Below are 20,590 nucleotides of genomic sequence, written 5' to 3' on the forward strand. Positions count from 1 at the left end.
TGACACCCTTTATTTCTTAACACTCTTCACACTTGCAATTTGTTGTTCATTGTGAACTCCAAATAAGGTAAAAGGCAACGTTGGCCTTGTTTGCCAGTGTGCCCAACACTAGTATTGACTAGTACATAGTAGACACTCAAATATTAGCTGAAGGTATGAGTAAACACACACACGAGATCAACAAACTTAAACAAAAAAACTCACAAACATACAAAGAATGGAGTTGCTTATGATGTTTAATTTTTATGTTCACTTATATTTTTAATATAGCATTAATAATGCAGAAGTCAAAGATTGACTTAGTCTTTAATTTCTATCAACTACAGTTTTGGTGTCATTCTATGAAACTGAGAAATCTTTTCAAAAGAAGATCCTCTAACTAGACTACTCTTAATTTGACTAATACTGTAAAATATTAATGATAGTACTGACTGACTTCCTGGTTCATCAGTAGGCTACTGAAGAGAACATACTCACTTTTTAAAAAAGTTAACAAATCAAATTTCAAGCCAGAACATACTGCCTATGAGTTAGAAGTATTCTTTTTCTTCTAGCATCTACATTAGCAAAGTTTCAGTGGGACAAAACAATATTAGATGGCAAAAAAGTAACTTAAGCACTTTGCTTTCTTTTTGTGGAGCTTCTAGTTACTATGGGCACTCGAGAGAAATTAATAGCTGCTTTGGCTTTCAAAGCTTTTCTAAAGTATTTAAAAATTGACTGAAGGCTAGAGGAAGGGGCTAAGTTGTGTTTTTCTGTACCAGCAGAAACCATGGGAAACTCCTTTTTCAAAACAGTAGCTGCAGGTTTATCCAAAGGCTTTGGACTTGTCACCCATTCACGGCAGTGGTGCTTTATCCATGCTAATAACTGGATGTCACTCCCCAGCTGGTGTCCCACGTGATGTTCAGAGTCAATAAGTGCAACAGCATATACTTTGCTCATTACTTCCCACTTTCTACGAACAAGCAAGTCCATAAAAACCAAGCCTCCATAACCATGTACAATGAAGGCAACATCCTTGCCTTCAGCCTTTGAAATGAAGTAATCCCAAATATAAGCCATGTGTTCTTCAGGAGTGTTGCTGCATCTTTTTGGAATACATTGGAGAGACTGCTGGAGAGATAAAAAGTTCTCAGTCTGAACCATTTTTCTGGAAGAGGACTCAACATTTTGTGTTAAAAGGCCTTTCCACTCTTTTTCTGTCTGTAGGTCCACAAAATTGTCATTGGGGTTTAGCACAATTACATCATAATGTGCCTGCAATGCCATTTGAATACATGGTATCTGACTTCCATGTTGGAGACCATGATGTATTACTGCCTGCTGACTCCACTGACCAGCTCTAAAGACCCCACGGTCTTGAAGAAGGACAAGAAGAGCAGAATGATGATTTGTTAATGCTCTCTCACTCATGAAAAAGAAGCTTCTTGGTTCCTTATCAGCCTCTGGTGGGATATATACTTTTTGTAATTTGCACACTTTTTCCAAAAGTTCATAAATGTATTGTTCAAGCAAATGGCCAAGGGCCTGGTAGCGCTTGCTATTCCTCTCCAGGACATTTTTATAATAGTTAAAGACAAAAGGCCTATGTGTCTCAGTGTGTCTCAATTCAGCTTTTTCATTGAAGTCATATTTAAGTTCCTCTAGTAAATCAGATTGTTCGATAAATTTTCGGAAGCTCAGTTCCTGAGTCACTGGTAACCACTGAAAGTAAAAAGCAATATTATGTCAGTACCAGAAAAAATAAAATAAAAATTTCATCTTGCTAAAGTCTTCCTGTGGGAAATCATACTGAATTAAGTACTTTAAGAAGACATTAACATTATGGTAAAGATTTTAACTCAAAATAATTGTGAACGATGCAAAGTAGTGAGAAACTGAATACACTAAATGGCAATGGCCAGACCGTATATAAACCAGAACTCTGACCCACAACCTGCAGCAACTTGCCCAGGAAGCCAATCCCTTATCTGTTGATCCAATAAACAGCCCAGGAAGCCAGTCTTATAAGTCAGAATCTCAGGAAGTTAGACTGCTACCTCTAGTGACAATCTGAGAAGCCAAACAATAACTTCTGTTACAATGGGTCCAAAATGGCCAAGACTTGATTAATAACTTAGAGCTTCCCTAATTTTTATCCCTGCTTCCAACTTAGGACCCACCAGAGAAAGCCAATATGCACCCCTAAACAGTCACATAGGATGCCTCCCTTCTAGTTACCCTGCATTCAGCTTCCTCATGCCAACAGTGTCCAGTCAGGACATACCAGCGGCCTTCCCTTTTTTTTCCACTACAAAGCTTTCCCACTCCTCTGCCTGCCTTTGAGTCACTGCCAAAATGCAAGTGATGGTGGCTGACTCCCTTGCTATAGTGAGCTCAGAATGAATAGGTTTTGCTTTTCTCATTTGGTTGGTCTTTATCTCCACAGTAAGCATTCAAACATTTTTGCTATTAAATAAATGGCAGGGGATGGCAGTAGAAGTGAAATGTGAACCAGGCCGTGTAGATGATGATCAATTTATCTACTAATAGAAGATATGGTTATTCTGATATTTGAAAATAAAGAAAGTGACTGAGAAGTGAACTTAGTTATTGTCAACATAGCCCAAAGGGAAAAGAAAAGACTTTGAAAGGTTAAGTCCTGGAAAAAAAAAATCTCAAATAGACTCTATTCTGAGGCAAACAAACAAACAAACAAACAAAAAACAACAAAAAAAGTTAAGTGGCTTGTGCCAAACAACTGTTAAATAAATGATTGGGTACCGAGGCTATCTGACTCCAATTCATGTTCTTAACAAATTCATTAATACTCTCACTCCTTAATTTCTTAACACTCACACTGGCAACCACAACCTACTTCCAATAAATAGCACTCAAAATGATTTTCAGTGCCACTCAAGCTGCTATCAAGGCTTAAGGCAAAATCAAAATGGTGCTTGCTTGCTTTGATTTCTTAACTCTTTTCTCACTTTCTGAATCTTATTCCCTGATTCCCAATTAATACTTTATGAAGGTGTTTGGTTGTTCAAAGCATCCAACCTATCTACACTGCTCTCTATTCTTTAAAAACTTTTTTCCCTACGGTGTTGCTGATCTCAGGTGCTATTATGTAATTAATATATTTTCCTAGAGTGTAAATGACAGATAGGAGCCTCTGGAATTAGATTGATTTAGGTTTAAATCCTAGCTCCAAGTTTTACGTTGAGTGACTTTCAGCAAGTTTCTTAACCTCTATGAGTTTCAGTTTCTTCAACTTGTGAGTCTTAGTTTATGTTATCTAAAATAGCAATCCTTATTACCCTCTATCCTGCTACTCTGCTTTATTTTTCTTCATAGCCTACATTACCACCTGATATATAATTGTTTGTATATTTAAAAATTTTCTGTCTCCCCTCACTAGAATAAAAGCTCTATGAGAACAGGAACTTTGTTTAATTAACTGCTGTATCTGCAGTACTTGGAACAGTGTCTGACAAATACTATATAAATATTTTTTGAATGCATAAATGCAAAATAGGATAACATCATTTATTTCACAAGGCTGCTGTGAGAATTAAATTAACTAATATAGGTAAAAACCATTTTATGTACTGTCTCACACGTGGAAGTTTCTGTAAAGATAGGATGATCTTCCTTTTTGAGAAGTGTGAAATATAAAAACATATATCTCTTGTCCAGCCTTCCTTATTCACTCAACACTGTGATTTTTACCCACATTAATAAACATAGTCCTAGGTCATTCATTTTATCAGTTTATAGTGTTCCATTGCTTGAATATGCCATGGTTTGTTTAACCATTTTCCTGTTGAAGAATATTTAGGTTGCTCCAATTTTCCACTATTATAAACAAAGCTATAACAAACATTCTTATAGCCATATTTTTGTGCACATATCAAGAGTTTCTTAAGGCAATATACCTAGAAGTGGAATTTCTAGGTCATATCAGCATCTTCCATTTTACCAGATATTGCCAAATTGCTCTCCAAAAAGGAGGGTCTATTTTATACTTTGGCATGGATGAGGAGGTTTGCCCAGAAAAGCAGTAATCTCTTAGATCTAAAAATACTTTGTTTATTCAGGTGCTGTGCTGGAAACTGCCTTTTTCTCTACTGAAATAAAGAGAAAGATACTGAATATTTAAAACTCAATGAACTAAACCTAAACCAACTAAACTAAACTAAACCAACGAACTAAAGAACCTTGTTAGCTAACTTTTCTTTCAATCAGAGAGTAAAATAAAATGAGTATTTTCTAATAGCACATAGTATATGGCATTCAGTTACTCTTTTTCACCTTTAAGTGCTTTTGTACCTAGTTGTTTGAGAAACAATTCTCAGGGGAAAAGAATGGGAGTTTGCAAACTGGAAAACCCAAATGGCACACAGATATATAAAGGACAGGTATAGGTGGGGTGAACAGGAGCAAGGTGCAGAGTATCCTGTAGAATGAAAAGGTAGACAATTCTTTAGAATTTATTGTAGCATATTTTGCTTGGTTAATATACTCAAACTTGTAACTCTCATATCTAGCTGTCTACCTGATATATTTACTTGGATGTCAAATAGCCATTTCAAACTTAACACGTCCAAAGCACTCCCTTCAATCTACTCTCCCTCTAGTCTTTCCCATCTTATAAATAACTCCATTCTTTCAGTTGCTTGTGCTGCAACCTTCCTTTCTCTCTTTCACACTCCACATCTGATCAATCAGCAAATCTGTAGGCTCCCTTATTTGAAATATATCTCTAATCTAACCACTTGTTACCTCTCCACCTCTACTGCCCTAGCCCTAGTGCAAGTCACTATCAACACTAACCTTCATTATTAAGCCTCCTATCTAATCTCTTTGCATAAACTCTTATCTCCTGGTAGTCTGTTTAACACATAGCAGCTAGAACAATCTTTTCAAAACATCTAAATTGGATATCACACCCCTGTTCAAAATGCTCCATTGTCTCCCCTCTTACTCAGAATAAAAGCCTAAGTTCTTACCATGGCCTACAAGGTCTCTCATGACCCTTAGCTCTCCAAGGTCATTTCCCTCCATTTCTCTCACTTGCTTACTCATCTAGTTACATCATCTGGCTCTTAGCTCTTTCTCAGGTGTCATTTCCCACCACTCTCTTGCTTACTTCACTCTAGCCACACCTGGCCTCTTTGCTGCCAACTTGTAAAGCAAGCTCCTATTTAAGGGCATCCCCCTTGCTATGCCCACAGATTGGGACACTCTTCCTCTAGATATCTATAGGGCTTCATTTCCTTCAAGTTTCTGCCCACCTGTTACCTGATCAGAGAAACTTTCTCCGAGCATTCTATCTGAAAGGGCAATCCCCTCTAATCCTTCCTTACTCCCTGTCTATGATGCTTCATTTTTTCCCTCCCTTCCTCCTTCCTTTTCTTTTATTTCTTTTTGGGGGAATTTTTTTTTTTATTCAAACAGAAAGTCACAAAAATTATAATCATCCTCATCAGTTCACTCAGTTTTCTTCCTTTTCTTTTTTTTTTTGCACTTATTACCAATTGACATATACTTGCTTACTGTCTGTTCCCTCCCATTAGAATATAAGTTTGGGACTTCCCTGGTAAACCAGTGGTTAAGACTCCGTGCTTCCACTTCAGGGGGCATGGGTTCAATCCCTGGTCTGGGAACTAAGATCCCACATGTCGTAAGGCACGGCCAAAAAAAAAAAAAAAAAAAAGTTCCATGACAGCAGAGACAAGGACTTTGTTTTGTCTTGTTCAGTAGTTCTTGGAATAGTGCCTGGTGAATAGTAGGCACTTAAACATTGTTGTTAGAATTTTACAATTTTTGCTAAGGGCATAAGAAAGTAAAGAGAAAAATCCTCTAGCTTTATACACAGGAGAAAGATGCACACAAAGCTTTTGAAAAATTATAGAGGCACCTTCTATAATTCTAAAGTTAATAAATGTTGATTTGTGATTATTCTTAGAGACTATCCTATGCATCTATATATATTTATTTTCTCTTTTGCAAATCAAGATGGTCCATTAAAATAAAGGAGAGAAACTGTTTTATATTCTTAGTTTTCTAAAGAGTGGGTTGGAATAAGATAACCTAGTTTTAAGAATAAGATTGTGAGACTTCCCTGGTGGCGCAGTGGTTAAGAATCCGCCTGCCAATGCAGGAGACACAGGTTTGAGCCCTGGTCTGGGAAGATCCCACATGCTGCGGAGCATCTAAGCCCGTGCGCCACAACTACTCAGCCTGTGCTCAAGAGCCCGCAAGCCACAACTCCTACGGGAGCCTACAGCCTGTGCTCTGCAACAAGAGAAGCCACCGCAATGAGAAGCCCACGCACCTACAACGAAGAGTAGCCCCCACTCACTGCAACTAGAGAAAGCCCGCGTGAAGCAACAAAGACCCAACTCAGCCATAAATAAATAAATAAATAGAATAAGCTTGTCAGAGCTGCAAGGGATTTTATTGATATTCTTAACTAATATGTTTATTTTATAGAGAAGTGAGGCTTTCAAAGGTAAACTGACATGCCCAAAATAACTCAGGCAGCTCTACAAACCTGAGAGAAGATTCATTTTTTACCAGTGATTTTAAAAATGCACAGTATTTTTCATTCATTCACCAAAAATTTTGTGAGGGGATTTGTTAGTCACTTAGTTTTCTATATCGAATAATGTAGTCATTTTATGTTGAATGAAATTTTAAGAAGGGAAAAGAGTATATAATCATTAATAAGAATTTCAAGTTAGGTCCTTTTAGTAACCTGGATTAGGTGGTGACACTGCTGTTATAGCCATGCCTAGAGCAAAACATAATTATTTTAAATTATTTAACTAATTGTGGTAAAATACATTAAAAAATTTACAGTTTTAACCATTTTTACATGGGCAGTTCAGTGGCACTGAGTACACCCACATTGTGTGCAACCATTAATACCATCCATCCATCGAACATTTTTCATCTTGAAAAACTGTAACTCTGTACCCAGTAAGCTATGATTTTTCATTTCCCCTTAGCAGCAGCCCCTGGGAAATCTTTCTACTTTCTATGAATTTGACAAGAAGAGGGTGGGTGGGGCAACAGAATCACAGATGCAAATAATTTTAATTAGCTTACTTTGGTTTTAACAAACTCCTTCTCTAGGATCATAAAGTGGTTGTATTTAACAATATTTTACATTCTTTACAAGTGATCAGTAAGCTTTTATGAAAATATAATTTTACAACCTGAGAAGTTAGGGTCTAACCCCAGGATATACAGTAATATACCCTATTACAGTAATTACAGTCCTTTGGTGTATTTAAGAAAGAGGTCCTGTTGTATATCCTATGACATTAAGAAGCACAAATGAGTGATACTTCACTAAGAAAATGAAAAAATATCTAAAGATACTTTTTTTCAATGAACATGTTTTTATTTACTTATATATTTAGAAAACCAAACTAAACCCAAACAAAAAAACCCCTAGAAAACATCTTTTAAGAATTACTGTTTTGGTAAAAAGCAGCACTATTTTTATTTTCCCAACACATAAATGCAATTATGAGGGTTTTTTCAGAAAAATAATTATGCCTGTATACAATTCCATTTAGTAAATTGTAGAAAATAATAGAGCTTATGAAATTTTATATGTAAAAGATTCAAAGAAGAGCAAACTAAATCTCTTCCCCCTGCCTACCTCTCCCCAGGAAAGACTAAAGAAGATTAATTTAAGCCACCTGAGGCAAAGACAGAAAATAGGATATTAGTGATGGAAAGAAAAAAATCAGGTGTTAGAAATCTTGGGTTGCCCAAATTTGAGTATGTAACAGAATCTCCTAGGAAAGTTTCTTAGAAAATTAATTTAGTGAACTATTATAAAGACACCCTTGTAACTACCCCAGGTTAGCTTTGCGAGCCCCCCCTAAAGTGCCTTCAAGTGCCCTCTCCCTCCCTCCAAGAGCAAGCACTCCAGACTTTTTTAGAAATCAATGCTTTCTATTTCTTTATGGTTTTATCTCCTACGTACACAGCCCTAGGACCTATAGTTTAGTAGTTAAGTTTTGTTCTTTTTTTTTTTTTTAAACTTGATATGCCTTCCTGGGAAACTGAAATTCTGACAGCTAGATTTTGGATTTACGGACTTCGCCCAATCCTAGATCCTATGCTTCTTGATTGGGATTATTCAGAGGTAAGTGGGTACCAAAAGATAAAGGATAAAGACGATGAAACTACCTAAAGCTTCAATTTTACTAAATAGTAACATAAAATGAAATGTTTCTATTAAAATCAACCAAATGTATTAAGGCATAGAAATGCTAAATAAATACCACATTTTAAGACAGAACACTCTAAAGAAGTTAGTGTTGGGGGGAGGGATAAATTAGGAGTTTGGGATTAACATATATACTACTATATATAAAACATAACCAACAAGGACCTACTGTATAGCCCAGGGAATTATACTCAGTATGTTGTAATAACCTATAAGGGAAAAGAATCTGAAAAAAAAAATAGGTGTATACCGTGTTTTCAATCTTCAGCTGGGTCTGGGACACCAGGCCCTGTCCCAGATGCTGGGGACACACATAGTACCTGCCTTCCAGGAGCTCCCTCACTCCTGTGAGGTCCAGAGAGTCAACCCCACTAATTTCAGTCCTTAGCTCAACACTGTTGCCCCTGTACCTTACTCATTAAGAGCAAAATAAATTTGAATGCATGAGTTAAAAAAAAATGTATATGTATGTATAACTGAATCACTTTGCTATACAGCTGAAACTAACACAACATTGTAAATCAACTATACCACAATTAAAAAAAAATGAAGAGCAAATCAAAGACTATGCAGCCAAAAAAAATCAGAAAAAAAGTTATTAGAGAGGTATGCCATGAAGTTAATACAAATATAATTTTTTCTGTAAAAAATATATTAATCTAACATAAAAACCGAAAAAGAAGATAGTGGTGTATGTACAGGATACCTGGGGCTGAGCCCCAGAGCCAAATGACAGTTTAAGGAACTTAGGTTATTAAAGGTCTGTCCTATAGCCTCCTGGACAAGAGATTACCCATCTCCTGCTTAAATACCTCAAGTTACTGCAGGTTTTCATAACTTCTAGGAATAGGCTATTATACTGTAGTGCAGTTAAAATTGCTCATTGTCTTAAAAAGGAAGATATCCTTGAAACAAAAAAACCTATAGTCATTTTTCATGAATCATGTGTTACTTCCTTTATATCTAGAAGAAAAATTCTTCACATAAGAATTCTCAATATTTTAAGGATAAGATTCAACTACTAACAAAAATGAGGCTAATAGCAACATGACAGAGTGCTCCAAATATCTTTGCAAAATCTAGGCTTTCCAGGAGCCCATGGTAAGGAATTCCAGATTTTAATTTCTAAAACAGTTTAGGAAGTCAAGATGTACCCAGTGCCCAACCAAACCTGTTTATACTCAGATTGTACTTAAAGTTAATTCACCTGTGAAGAGAAGGGTCTTTTTTTAGATTTCGTTAAGCTCTCCTCAAAGAAATTGTTAATTAAGGGGTAAAATAAAGGGTTGATCAATTTCACACTGCCACTATGTCTTGAAACTACTAAAAAACCATACCCACTGCTTTTAATAGTTAGTATAGTTAGTCAAAACAAAAATATAATGAATACCTAACTTAAACACTTTATATGCACTTTTAACACTCAATAAAGACCCATAATCATTAAGATCAAACCATTCCATCCTCTCCTATAAAATACTGGGCTGATGAATTTCTAATCTCAAATAATCTTAATTTAAAAGGCTCTATACAGTGTGAGCTAAACATACATAAAAGAAATGACCTTATCTACAAACATACTAAGAGAAGAGAATCATTCACTTTTTTTGGTCTTTCTTCCTTATTTTAAAATAAGGAAGCTTTCTCCTGAACATCATAAAACACTATAAAAGATTGTGTAATTAGTCTTTCATAAAAGGAAAAGTAAGGTTGTTAAATGATTCCCTCAAAAGTAAAAAACTGAACTTTTTAGTCCTATAGTTGTTTGCAATACAGTCAACTATGTAGTAGAGATTGTTAAAGCTAAAACAATAAAAATACTGGTTTAAAAAGCAAATTTGAAAATAAAAAGCAAATTTAAAATTCTTGAGCTTAAAGGCCATTTATCTTCAAATATGTTATTCAAAACCAGCTCCAATTCAAAGAAACAAACTGACCCACTAAGTCTTTATTAGCAGAAATGCTGTATTTGGTTCAATGACAAGTTTAAATGACATATTTGCAAGCTGAATGATATGATTATTTCTTATAATTTCATTTCTCACAGGTTCACCTCTTACTGCTAAACTTTAAAACTTCTTTTAAGGAAGCTGTCAGTTTGGACTGAAATGGATTAGGCCTACTTACAATTTCCTTTTTTATGTTTCCATCTCTTAGCTCTATTTCCATCATTTGCAGTTAGTTTGTTTCCTATAATATTGGCTGATGAATTGAGCCAGTATGATTCTTGAGTTAAATCATTCAATTAAAAGAGTTGATTTATGAGGAAACTTAAAATTCAGATATTTTTCAGTAGGTAGTGTTTTTATTTGTTAAACAGAAATAAACTAGAGCCTCTAAATGAAATCCTTGTAGTGAATTTCATTCTCATCAAGCCCTGAAATATTTCTGCTTTTCAGCCATTCCTGCCCTGTAAGACACTCCCCCCGGCCCAATAGGCATCATCACCTGGAGGCTTACTTCTAGCTCCGCACAGGCCACACTGTAATTAAGAAGCAAGGCTCAAGAAGCACGAACCTGGGCTCTGGTAGTGAGTTGGACGAGTCCCTTTACCGGCCTTGGTAAAATGGGGGAGGACAAGCGGATGTTAAACTGTTGGAACATTCCAGTATCATTTTGCCTCTGGAGCGCTCTGCTGAATTTTGTTAAACTTATTGTGATTAAAGCTTACACAGTAAAAAAAAAAAAGTTATTCAAATATGTACATTATGGCTAATAAAGTACGACAGTTTTCTAAACTGATGGGTCCTATGAAAGCACTAAAAAAAAAAATCAGTCTACAAGTACTAGTTGAGTTCGAGGTCAGGGTTATTCCTTTAAGTACTGTAATAAAAATTAGCGGCACAAATTCGTTTACACCCACCCACTTTCTAGCATCTCAGCATTTTATGTTTTAAAAAATTGAGCTGCAGCTTATCTTTTTTCCTGGCCTTTAAAAATGGTGAGTTTGAATTTTGAAGAGATCCTATTACTCTGACATTTTCTCCTCAGCTGACCTAATTGATTTCCACTCCAACTGCTAAATCAGCAGCTAGGCTATTGATTTTTGTCGTCTTAAAATCTTTTTTTCTGAGTCTGAGGAAGCGCCTTGAGGACAAATATATGAGAGAGTCCATGAGGAAAGTAGTAGCACAAAAGGACTAATGTTTTGTTCTCATATTTCCGGGGTACCCTCGTGGGATTCAGTGAAGTGGAGGAATTCCTAGTTTCCCCGGTTTAGTTTTTAGTCAACTTAATCTTCAAAGTCAACAAAGCCTTGACGATCTCGGGCTAAAACCTAGCACCAAGTCTCAGTTTCCAACAGGGGATAAGATAACGAAAAAAGCGTCACTTAATAAGCACTTGCGCCGGTAGCCCGCAGAGAAAACTACTCCCAGAAAGTGATTTCCGGGTGGAGGTGGGAGGGGTGGCTAATTTCCGGTCTGAGGGCCGGCGACGGCTCTTGCGCAAGCGCAGTTCACATTTTCCTGGCTTTTTTTTTTTTCCCCCTCTCCCCTCCCCCTACCTTCCCCAGCCTGAGGGGTCTTGAGGTGACAGCGATTGCGATTCCAGCAGGAGGAGGAGAAGATGGACAAGGGGAAGGCCGGGCGACGGCGATCTTCATCCGGTGAGAAAGGGTCGGAGGAGGGCTGAGCATATTGTCTCCTACCTCGGGCAAAGGGGGGGAACAGGCGACGACGGGTGCTGCGGCCCGGAGCTGCGAGGGCTCGGGCGGGGGGGAGGGGAGGAGGTGAGGGGAGTGGGGAGTGGAGTGGGGTGGAGGGGCGCGCACAATGGAAGGTTCCCGGGTCTCTCGGGCCCCTGCGAGTCGAAGACCCACTCCGAGCTGTCATCAAAGCCTCGGCCGCTCTTCACCCCGTCACCCCTTTCATTTTCGTCCTTCTCCCGCGAGCACCCTACTTGGGTCTCATCGGCCTGCTGCTCTTCCCGGTTGGCTTGCCGCTCTCCTGCCACGCCTTCTTCGTAATTCCACCAATGTTCCAGTTTCATTTCCAGCTTCTCAGCGTCTTGGTCCTACTTTCCTCTCTTCCTTTGATTCTCGACTTTGGCTCTTTCTCCCCCCCCTGTACCTCCTGGCAGGTAAAAGCAGCGAAGAAGGAAAGGCGGGGCATGTTAATTGACATTTCGTTCCTCGTCTAAGTGCTGCAAACAACGTGTCTTGCTTGGTCTTCTGAGCCGGCCCGCTTAATAACCTTTTTCTTTTCTAGCCACCCCCTTCTTCCAAAAGCGATTCAAAAGTCGAACAAAGGATTTGAAGCCATGTTTCGTTGTGTTTTTATTCTCAGCGCGTTTTTGTTTTTGAAATTGTTTTGCGGCTTAAATGACTCTTCAGTTTTGGGTACTACATCTTAGAAATACAAAAGTGGAGTTGTAAGACGCGAGGTCGAGCCCCTCCCAGTCAGCAAGTTTTTGTCAAAGATCTCATCCGTTAAGGGTACCGCAGTTTCTGTGTTAAGTCCTGTGGACTTACCAGAGGAGGAGGGAACAAGGGCTCTTTAATAAGCTTACACTCTAGTACACTAACATTCAGTGAATCAATTATTTCATTTCATTTTCTTATTTATTATTGTGCCGTCTGTTGTTGCATAGACAGTCTATGCAGTCTATTTAGACAATTCTAAATTTATTTAGGCGTGCCCTTGTGGCAGTGTGCCTCAAACTTTTTTGGCCGCAAAGGAGAGTGAACATGGATCTCCGGGACATTGCCTGAAGTAGCTGAAAACCTGAAATTCCTCTTCATAAGCAACCAGTATTACCATTTGTGTGTGTGTGTATTCTAGAGATATTCTTTGCCGTTGAAAGTATGTGTATGTATTATATATATACATATATACACACATATGTATGTATGTATATGCCTCCAATAGATCGGTGTTTGTTTTAATATACTTTTTTCTCCCCTAAAACCTTCAAGTGAAATTGACACATAAGGAATATGCACAATGTTTATCTGGTGTCATTTGTGTGCTTCCTCACACAGAACTTTAGGGGTAATAATACCTCAGTTTAACATGCACAGCCTTTTTTCAATAAATGCATTTCTCCTTGGCTTAGTACATTGTTTTGGGGGTAAGGGCAAGATATTAGCCTTGTCCTTCAGCAAATCCCATCCTCTTTACCTGGTTACAATTAGATTTATTTATCTATTTATTACAGTTAATTTGGTGCAAGTAGTTGTGGGAAGTAAAATTTGAGAGTAAAATTGTTAATTCTTAAAAGACGTTGATATTTATGTGAGCTATCCCTCTGGAGAGGATTTCTTTTTCTGCTGACTTCCCTTTTGGAGCTGTCCTTTCTGAAAAGTAATTGTTAATGTATAGTAAAAACCATTCTCAGATCTAATATTAACTAGCTGTTCTCCAGTATTCATCTGGTTTTAAGAGATGAATATTAATTTTTAAGAATGATTCTTTTCTTAATAGTGTATATTTAATTTTCTCACATAGATTCTCAGAAATAGAACAATCAGTTGGCTTAAAGGGCTTCTGAATTCTTTGTGACATTTGTGTGCATGCAGTTGCCATTTCATTAGGAGGGTTGCTAACTGGAACTTGAATGACTGGAAGTGACATTTATGGTCGTGAGAATTTCATAAGTACCCAAAGGTAAAATTTTGATTAATAAAACAGGAAGAATTCTAAGTTAGAGGTATAAGGAAGGCGGGTAGCAGTAGAGAGAGAAAACAAGACATGAAGTTTCAAGTTTCCTCTGTGAGACCGCAGTAAGTTTTCCTAAACTTTCTCCTGAACAAGGAAGAACTATGAAGGGTTGCATAGTGTATTGCTCAAAACTCTTTTAGTTGCAAGTAGCAGAAACCCAATTCCAGCTGGTTTAAGCTAAACAAAAAAACAAGCATTTGTGGACTCACGTAACTGACAACTGTAGGAGTTGGATGGCTTCTGGCATGGCTGTATCTGTTTTAGGCACTGGTTCTCAAGGTATGGTCTGGGAACCTCTGGGTTCCCTGAGTCCCTTTTGGATCTGTGAGCTTACACCATTTTTCATAATTTTAAGACATTGTTTGCCTTTCCCTCTTAATCTTCTACCTGTGTACAGGACAGTTTTCCAGAGGCTACATGACATGTATCACAGCAAATTGAATGCAGAAGCATATAGAGGAAATCATCTGTCTTTTATTAAGTCAGATGTTAAAGAGAGTTGCAAAAAGTAAAATAATGCCATTCTTCTCAATGTTTTGAAACTAAAGTTATTTAAAAAATATTTTAGTTATGTTAACATGCATTGCGTTTATTGTTTAAAATGAGTTAATAAAGAAAAATTCTGTAAGTAGAAGAACCACAAAAACTCTGATTACCCTACTTTTCTGGAATGTGACCATGAATCAGGAATCAAGCATAAAACACCTCTAAGCATGAGAGGAGAAATCACATGGTTTGTATGTTAAAGTTCACTCATGAGAAGCTTCTGAAGGCTTTCTTCCTATTATATTGAATCTATGTGTTTAAGTTATTTATTACCCCAATAAAGATGAATATCTTATTTCCAGGTTTCCAGCATATCAAAGCAGTGAATTAGATGGGGACACAGATAAAAAATTATTGGCACCAGAGACAGGTCTAGTGACAGTTGAATGAAATAATAAAGTGCATGGGTCATTCAAGGGAGAATGACCATTAGAAATGTTTAACAACAACAACAGAAGTATAACAGATATATTAGAGTCATAGATCACAACTTCCAAATGAATTTTTGAATTAAAACAGAGAAGTTGATGTAAATTTCAAGTTATCAACTGTTCAGGCAACAGCCTTGGAGATCTGTGTTCATTCTCATTTGCAGTTAAGGATAGATAATTTTTTATAGTACTTAGGTACTAAACAGCGTGCTAAGAATTTTACAGACGTTATAATTCTTTCAAAAACCTTCTGAGGTGGTTATTATTATTTCTGATATACAGATGAGGAACCTGGAATTTAGGGAGGGTAAGCAACTGTTAGCAATACAAGAAGCAGAACCAGGATTCAAAATCTGGTCTTTCTGATTACAAAACATATAATTTTAATCTTTTTTACTGTCATAGGATGTTAGTGAGCCTTACTTGGAAAAAAGGTTTCATGGACAAATAAATGGGACAACTGTAGTTATAAGAAGATACTATTTACTGCAGGATTTTTCAGAGCTTTTGCTATGCTACTGTACCTCTGCCTCTCCAAGAGATTGACTGAATGTGCATTGTTTTTCAGACTTGCTTGATTTTGAAACTCTTCCCTCCTTCCCCAGTTTCAGCTTGAGGATCTAGTGTCCCATGATGATACACCTTTCTTTTTTCAGTAGGTCTAGGTGATGGCTGCATATTATGCAGTGTCTGATGAACCATAATTGAAGTTCAAAACCAGAATCTACAATTAATCATGGTAAAACTACTTTATTTGCAGTGATGTTAGCTGAAGCCATTGGAATGGATAGAATTACCCACAGAAAAAGTATGCAGTGAGAAAAGTCTTGAATCACATATATTTAATTTCAAAGTAAGGAGGAAGAGACACTGGTGAGCAGTTAGGCAGATTAGAAGGAGTTTGATAGGTTTGGGAAGCAAGGGAGAGTGAATGCAATGTAAATCAGAGAGTTAAAGCAGTATGAGGATGCTGGATTTGGCAATTAGTAGGTCACTTTTTTTTTTACCACTGATTTTAGTAGAGCAGTAGGGACAAAAGCCAGATTTCAAGAGGCTAAATGAATGAGTGGTGGTGAGGAAATAGAAGATGAGATGTGAAGGAAAGATTTTGGAACAAGCTTGAGTATGAAATTAGGTAGAAAGGATTATTTAAAAAAGACTATAAAAATCAGGTTTGTATGGCATGGGAAAGGGTTCAGTGGAGAGAGAACGATATCAGGTAGGAGATAATTGATAGGGTGAGGTCTTAGAAGAAATGGGGGAGGATAGACTCAGGACAGTTTGTTAAATAAGACTTGCATAAAGGTGGGAAGATGGATAAAGATATAGATAAATTTTGAGAAGTTAAGGATATTGCAATCACGGCTTCTAAGTGAAATAGGCAAGATCATCTTTTGAGAAAGAGGGACTTTCAAGTGGTATTGGGAGCTCAAAACAGAGTAGGAGGTCAATTAGGGATGAATAAAAGAGCTGTTAACTAATTTTGAAAAAGTATTTGTTAAAACACGTGTGAGTCTGTAGATAGTACCAGTTGTGGTTACTACAATTATGTGACTTTCTTTAGCAGTGCTAATCAGTCTAGGAGCAAGAATTTGGGGGGAATAAAAGAATTTAGTTTTACTTAGGGTTAAAGGGTATTATACGATGTGGGGGTAAAAAATGGGATCAGTGCGAGTGAGGAAATGGAAGGGTTAAAGGACAGTATGTTGTAGAATGAGAGGTTCACATTTGTGAGCTTGAGAAGTGTAACTCTGTTAAATCCATTTGTGAATGCATGTTGTTGAAATGGGAATGTGATGTGAAGAAGTTTGTTGGACTAGAGTAAATTAAGATGAGTCCATTGTATTGAGTGATTTGATTTATGAAAGTTTTAGAGCTTCAGTATGATGGTAGGTTTTAATGATAGAGAGGAAAACTATGAATCAAGTATCAGAATATTCTAGGAATGTTGGAGAGGGTCTTGGGTCAGTACATGGCAATTACAATATGGGTGAGGTAATAATACATACAAGTTTTGGGAATTTTAAAGGAGGAATTATTGCAATAAGGATGAATATTAATTGGAAGTGGTGGCTGGGGCAGGAGGTTGTTAATCCCTTCCCCTGTTTTTGTAAGTGGGAGAAGACTCTTCTTGAGAGAGTCTTAAAAAAATAGTGTAGTAAATAAAAAGATGTATGATGTATAATTTATGTAATAAAAAGTGTTCAGTTAAACTAAGGTGGAGGAAATGTTCAAGGAGAAGATTCAGAATTTAAGGAAATTGTATTGACTTTGGAAAGGAATTTGGTGGGCTGGGGAAGAGCTAGAGAAGAGTGTAGATGAAAACTATACCTCAATAAAAAGGAAAACAAAACAGAGAATATTAAAAAGACATGTACTCAAGGGTCAAATTAAAAAAAAAAAGAATGTAGTGGAAAGGGTAGAGTGGCATTACCTAAGAGATGAGAGAATAGCAAGGTAATAAGCTGTAGGGATTGAAATCTAGGGTGGTGAATGTGATTCCCAGGCCTGGTGATAGAAGGCAGAGGATTGGAAAGTAGATTAGAGGGGGGATATGGTAACACAGGGAGTGGGTTATGTATAGGACTGAGTAGCTCTAAAGATTCAGACTGGAACTTTGCTGTGATGGTGCTGTCTCAAACCTGCCTCTCAGATATATAACTCTAATGTGAGTCTTCAATAGTTTAGGAGGCTGGCTAATGTGAGCTGCTTCATCACATGTACCTATATTGATAACTCACTTCTTGGCTGCACTTAGCGTTGCACTGTCCTTCCACCCATTTCTCCCTGTCTAAAACTTGTTATCTAAAACTTACTTCAAAGCCCAGTTCAATTGTGCCTTTTCAAGAACTATCTCCTAATTAACTCAAACTTAAAAAATATTCCTATTTTTGAACTTCCATGGGTGTTTGCACCTCTTATTTGATGTTCACCAGATTCCATCATATATTCTAGTTTGCTGAATTGTTTAATCTCTGCTGTTATACTGTTAACTATGTGACAAGGACTGTCTTATTCATTTCCTATCCTCATAGCATCCAGCATGCCTAGAGTGTTCTGGTTAAGAATTCCACCTCTGGAATCAGACCAGTGATGGATTAACATGGTGACCTTGGGCAAGTTATTTGGATTTTTCAAACCTAAATTCTTCATCTATAAAATGGAGATAATGCCATTACTGAACTCACAAGACTTTTGTAAGATTAAATAAAATAATTTGTGTAAAGTACTTAGCATAGTGCCTGGCAATGGTAATTACTGTTATTTAAAATAAATGTTTATGTAATATGTGAATGAACGGTTCCACAAGCTCCTTGGGAAAAAGTCATGCTTTCTGATTATTTGACATATATATATATAATGGGAATAATCAGAGCGATTTTTCTGTATGCTAATGTAAATACATTAAGCTTTCTTAAAGAGGGGTATTTTAGTATAAAATATTGTAATAATAATAGTTATTTATTTTGCAGTATTTGCCAGACATACTCTAAATACTTTAATATAGACGATCTCCCTTTATTTTGAAATATAGTTGATTTATTGTGTTAGTTTCAAGTGTACAGCAAAGTGATTCAGCTATATATATGTTTTTCAGATTATTTTCCATTATAGGTATTACAAGATATTGAATATTGTTCCCTGTTTTATACAGTAAATCTGTTTTATGTGTAGTAGTTTGTATCTGTTAATCTCGTACTTGTAATTTATCGTTCCGCCCACTCTCTTTCCCCTTTGGTAACCATAAGTTTGTTTTCTGTGTCTGAGTCTGTTCCTGTTTTGTATTCAGATTCATTTGTATTAATTTTTACATTCTGCATACAAGTGATATCATATAATATTTATCTTTTTCTGACTTATTTCACTTAATATGATATTCTCTAGGTCCATTCATGTTGCTGCAAATGGCAATATTTCATTCTTTTTTATGGCTGAGTAATATTCCGTTGTATGTGTATATATATATATATGTGTGTGTGTGTGTGTGTGTGTGTGTACACACACCACATCTCCTTTATCCAGTCATCTGTTGATGGACACTTAGGTTGCTTCCGTGTCTTGGCTATTATAAATAGTGCTGCTATGAACATTGGGGTGCATGTATCTTTTTGAATTAGAGTTTTCGTCTTTTCTGGATATATGCCCAGGAGTGGGATTGCTGAATCACGGTAGCTCTATTTTTTGTTTGTTTGTTTTTTAATTTAATTTATTTATTGTATTATTTTTGGCTGCGTTGGGTCTTTGTTGCTGCGTGCGGGCTTTCTCTAGTTGCCGCGAGCGGGGGTTACTCTTCGTTGCAGTGCATGGGCTTCTCATTGCAGTAGCTTCTCTTGTTGCAGAGCACGGGCTCTAGGCGCGTGAGCTTCAGTAGTTGTGGCACGCGGGCTTCAGTAGTTGTGGCTCGCGGGCCCTAGAGCGCAGGCTCAGTAGCTGTGGCGCATGGGCTTAGTTGCTCCATAGCATGTGGGATCTTCCTGGACCAGGGCTCGAACCCATGTCCCCTGCATTGGCAGGTGGATTCTTAACCACTGCGCCACCAGGGAAGCCCCTCTATTTTTTGTTTTTATTTTTTAATTATTTAAAAAAAATATTTATTTTATTTATTTATTTTGGCTGTGTTGGGTCTTAGTTGCAGCATGTGGGGTCTTTGTTGTGGTGCTCAGGCTTCTCTTCTCTCTAGTTGTGGTGTGTGGGTTCCAGGGCATGTGGGCTCTGTAGTTGTGGCGTGTGGGGTCCAGAGCACGTGGACTCTGTAGTTTGTGACATGTGGGCTCTCTCGTTGAGGCATGCGAGCTCAGTAGATGTGGCCCTGTGGCATATGGGATCTTATTTCCCCAACCAGGGATTGAACCCATGTCCCTTCCATTGAAAGGAGGATTCTTTACCACTGGACCACCAGGGAAGTACCCATTTTTTGTTTTTAAAGGAACCCCCATACTGTTTTCCATAGTGGTGGTACCAACTTACATTCCCACCAACAGTGTAGGAGGGTTCCCTTTTCTCCACACCCTCTCCAGCATTTATTATTTGTAGACTTTTCCATGATAGTTATTCTGACTGGTGTGAGGTGATAACTCATTGTGGTTTTGATTTCCATTTCTGTATTAATTAGCGACATTGAGCATCTTTTCATGTGCCTTTTGGCCATCTGCATGTCTTCTTTGGAGAAATGTCTTCTTAGGTCTTCTGCCCATTTTTTGATTGGGTGGTTTTGTTTTATTTATTTATTTTTTATATTGAGTTGTATGAGCTGTTTGTATATTTTGGAAATTAAGCTCTTGTCAGTCACATCGTTTGCAAATATTTTCTCCCATTCTGTAGGTTGTCTTTTCGTTTTGTTGATGGTTTCCTTTGCTGTGCAAAAGCTTTTAAGTTTGATTAGGTCCCATTTGTTTATTTTTGCTTTTATTTCTTTTGGGAGACTAGACTATGTCACTTTAATCTTAGCAATTGAAAAGCTGGATATTCTCCCCTTTTTAGAGGTGAGACACTGAGTTTCAGAGAAGTCACAGCTAGTAAGCCAAGATATAAATTTAGGTTGTTGGACTTTAATATTTTTACTCTAGAGCACTGTGCTATACCAGACAGTCACAAGCAGCGGTGCATCATTTATTAAAATGCTCCATTACCAATCTAGTATGAGATGGAGCAACTCAGTTATAAAACCCCTAAAATTTTGGGAAGTCACAATAGTAGTAACTAAAAGAAATGTGCAA

General features: G+C 37.2%; 2 protein-coding genes across 9 annotated transcripts in view; one reads left to right on the forward strand and one right to left on the reverse strand.

Moving 5' to 3' along the window:
• Nucleotides 1-218: 218 nt before the first annotated feature.
• LOC309660004 (putative protein ARB2BP) overlaps nucleotides 219-20,590 on the reverse strand; it is a 302,775-nt gene continuing 282,403 nt past the window's right edge. The window contains exons 2-4 of one of the 3 annotated variants that reach the window (XM_082460471.1): nucleotides 11,886-19,422; nucleotides 10,754-10,871; nucleotides 219-1,707 (exon numbers count right to left, since the gene is read on the reverse strand). In XM_082460471.1, the coding sequence (XP_082316597.1) occupies nucleotides 613-1,707; nucleotides 10,754-10,871; nucleotides 11,886-12,226 (1,554 nt within the window). In that variant the 5' untranslated portion in view covers nucleotides 12,227-19,422 and the 3' untranslated portion in view covers nucleotides 219-612. Of the gene's footprint in view, nucleotides 1,708-10,753; nucleotides 10,903-11,741; nucleotides 19,423-20,590 lie in introns of those variants that run through there. The other 2 variants (XM_082460472.1, XM_082460470.1) reach the window with 2 other exon arrangements.
• SENP7 (SUMO specific peptidase 7) overlaps nucleotides 11,730-20,590 on the forward strand; it is a 156,622-nt gene continuing 147,761 nt past the window's right edge. For all 6 annotated transcript variants that reach the window (XM_082460340.1, XM_082460341.1, XM_082460345.1 and 3 more), the window contains exon 1: nucleotides 11,730-11,843. In XM_082460340.1, coding sequence (XP_082316466.1) covers nucleotides 11,804-11,843 — 40 coding nt within the window. In that variant the 5' untranslated portion in view covers nucleotides 11,730-11,803. The remainder of the gene's footprint in view (nucleotides 11,844-20,590) is intronic.

Source organism: Balaenoptera physalus, assembly GCF_965194825.1.
Source record: "Balaenoptera physalus genome assembly, chromosome: 4".
Taxonomy (NCBI): Eukaryota; Metazoa; Chordata; class Mammalia; order Artiodactyla; family Balaenopteridae; genus Balaenoptera; species Balaenoptera physalus.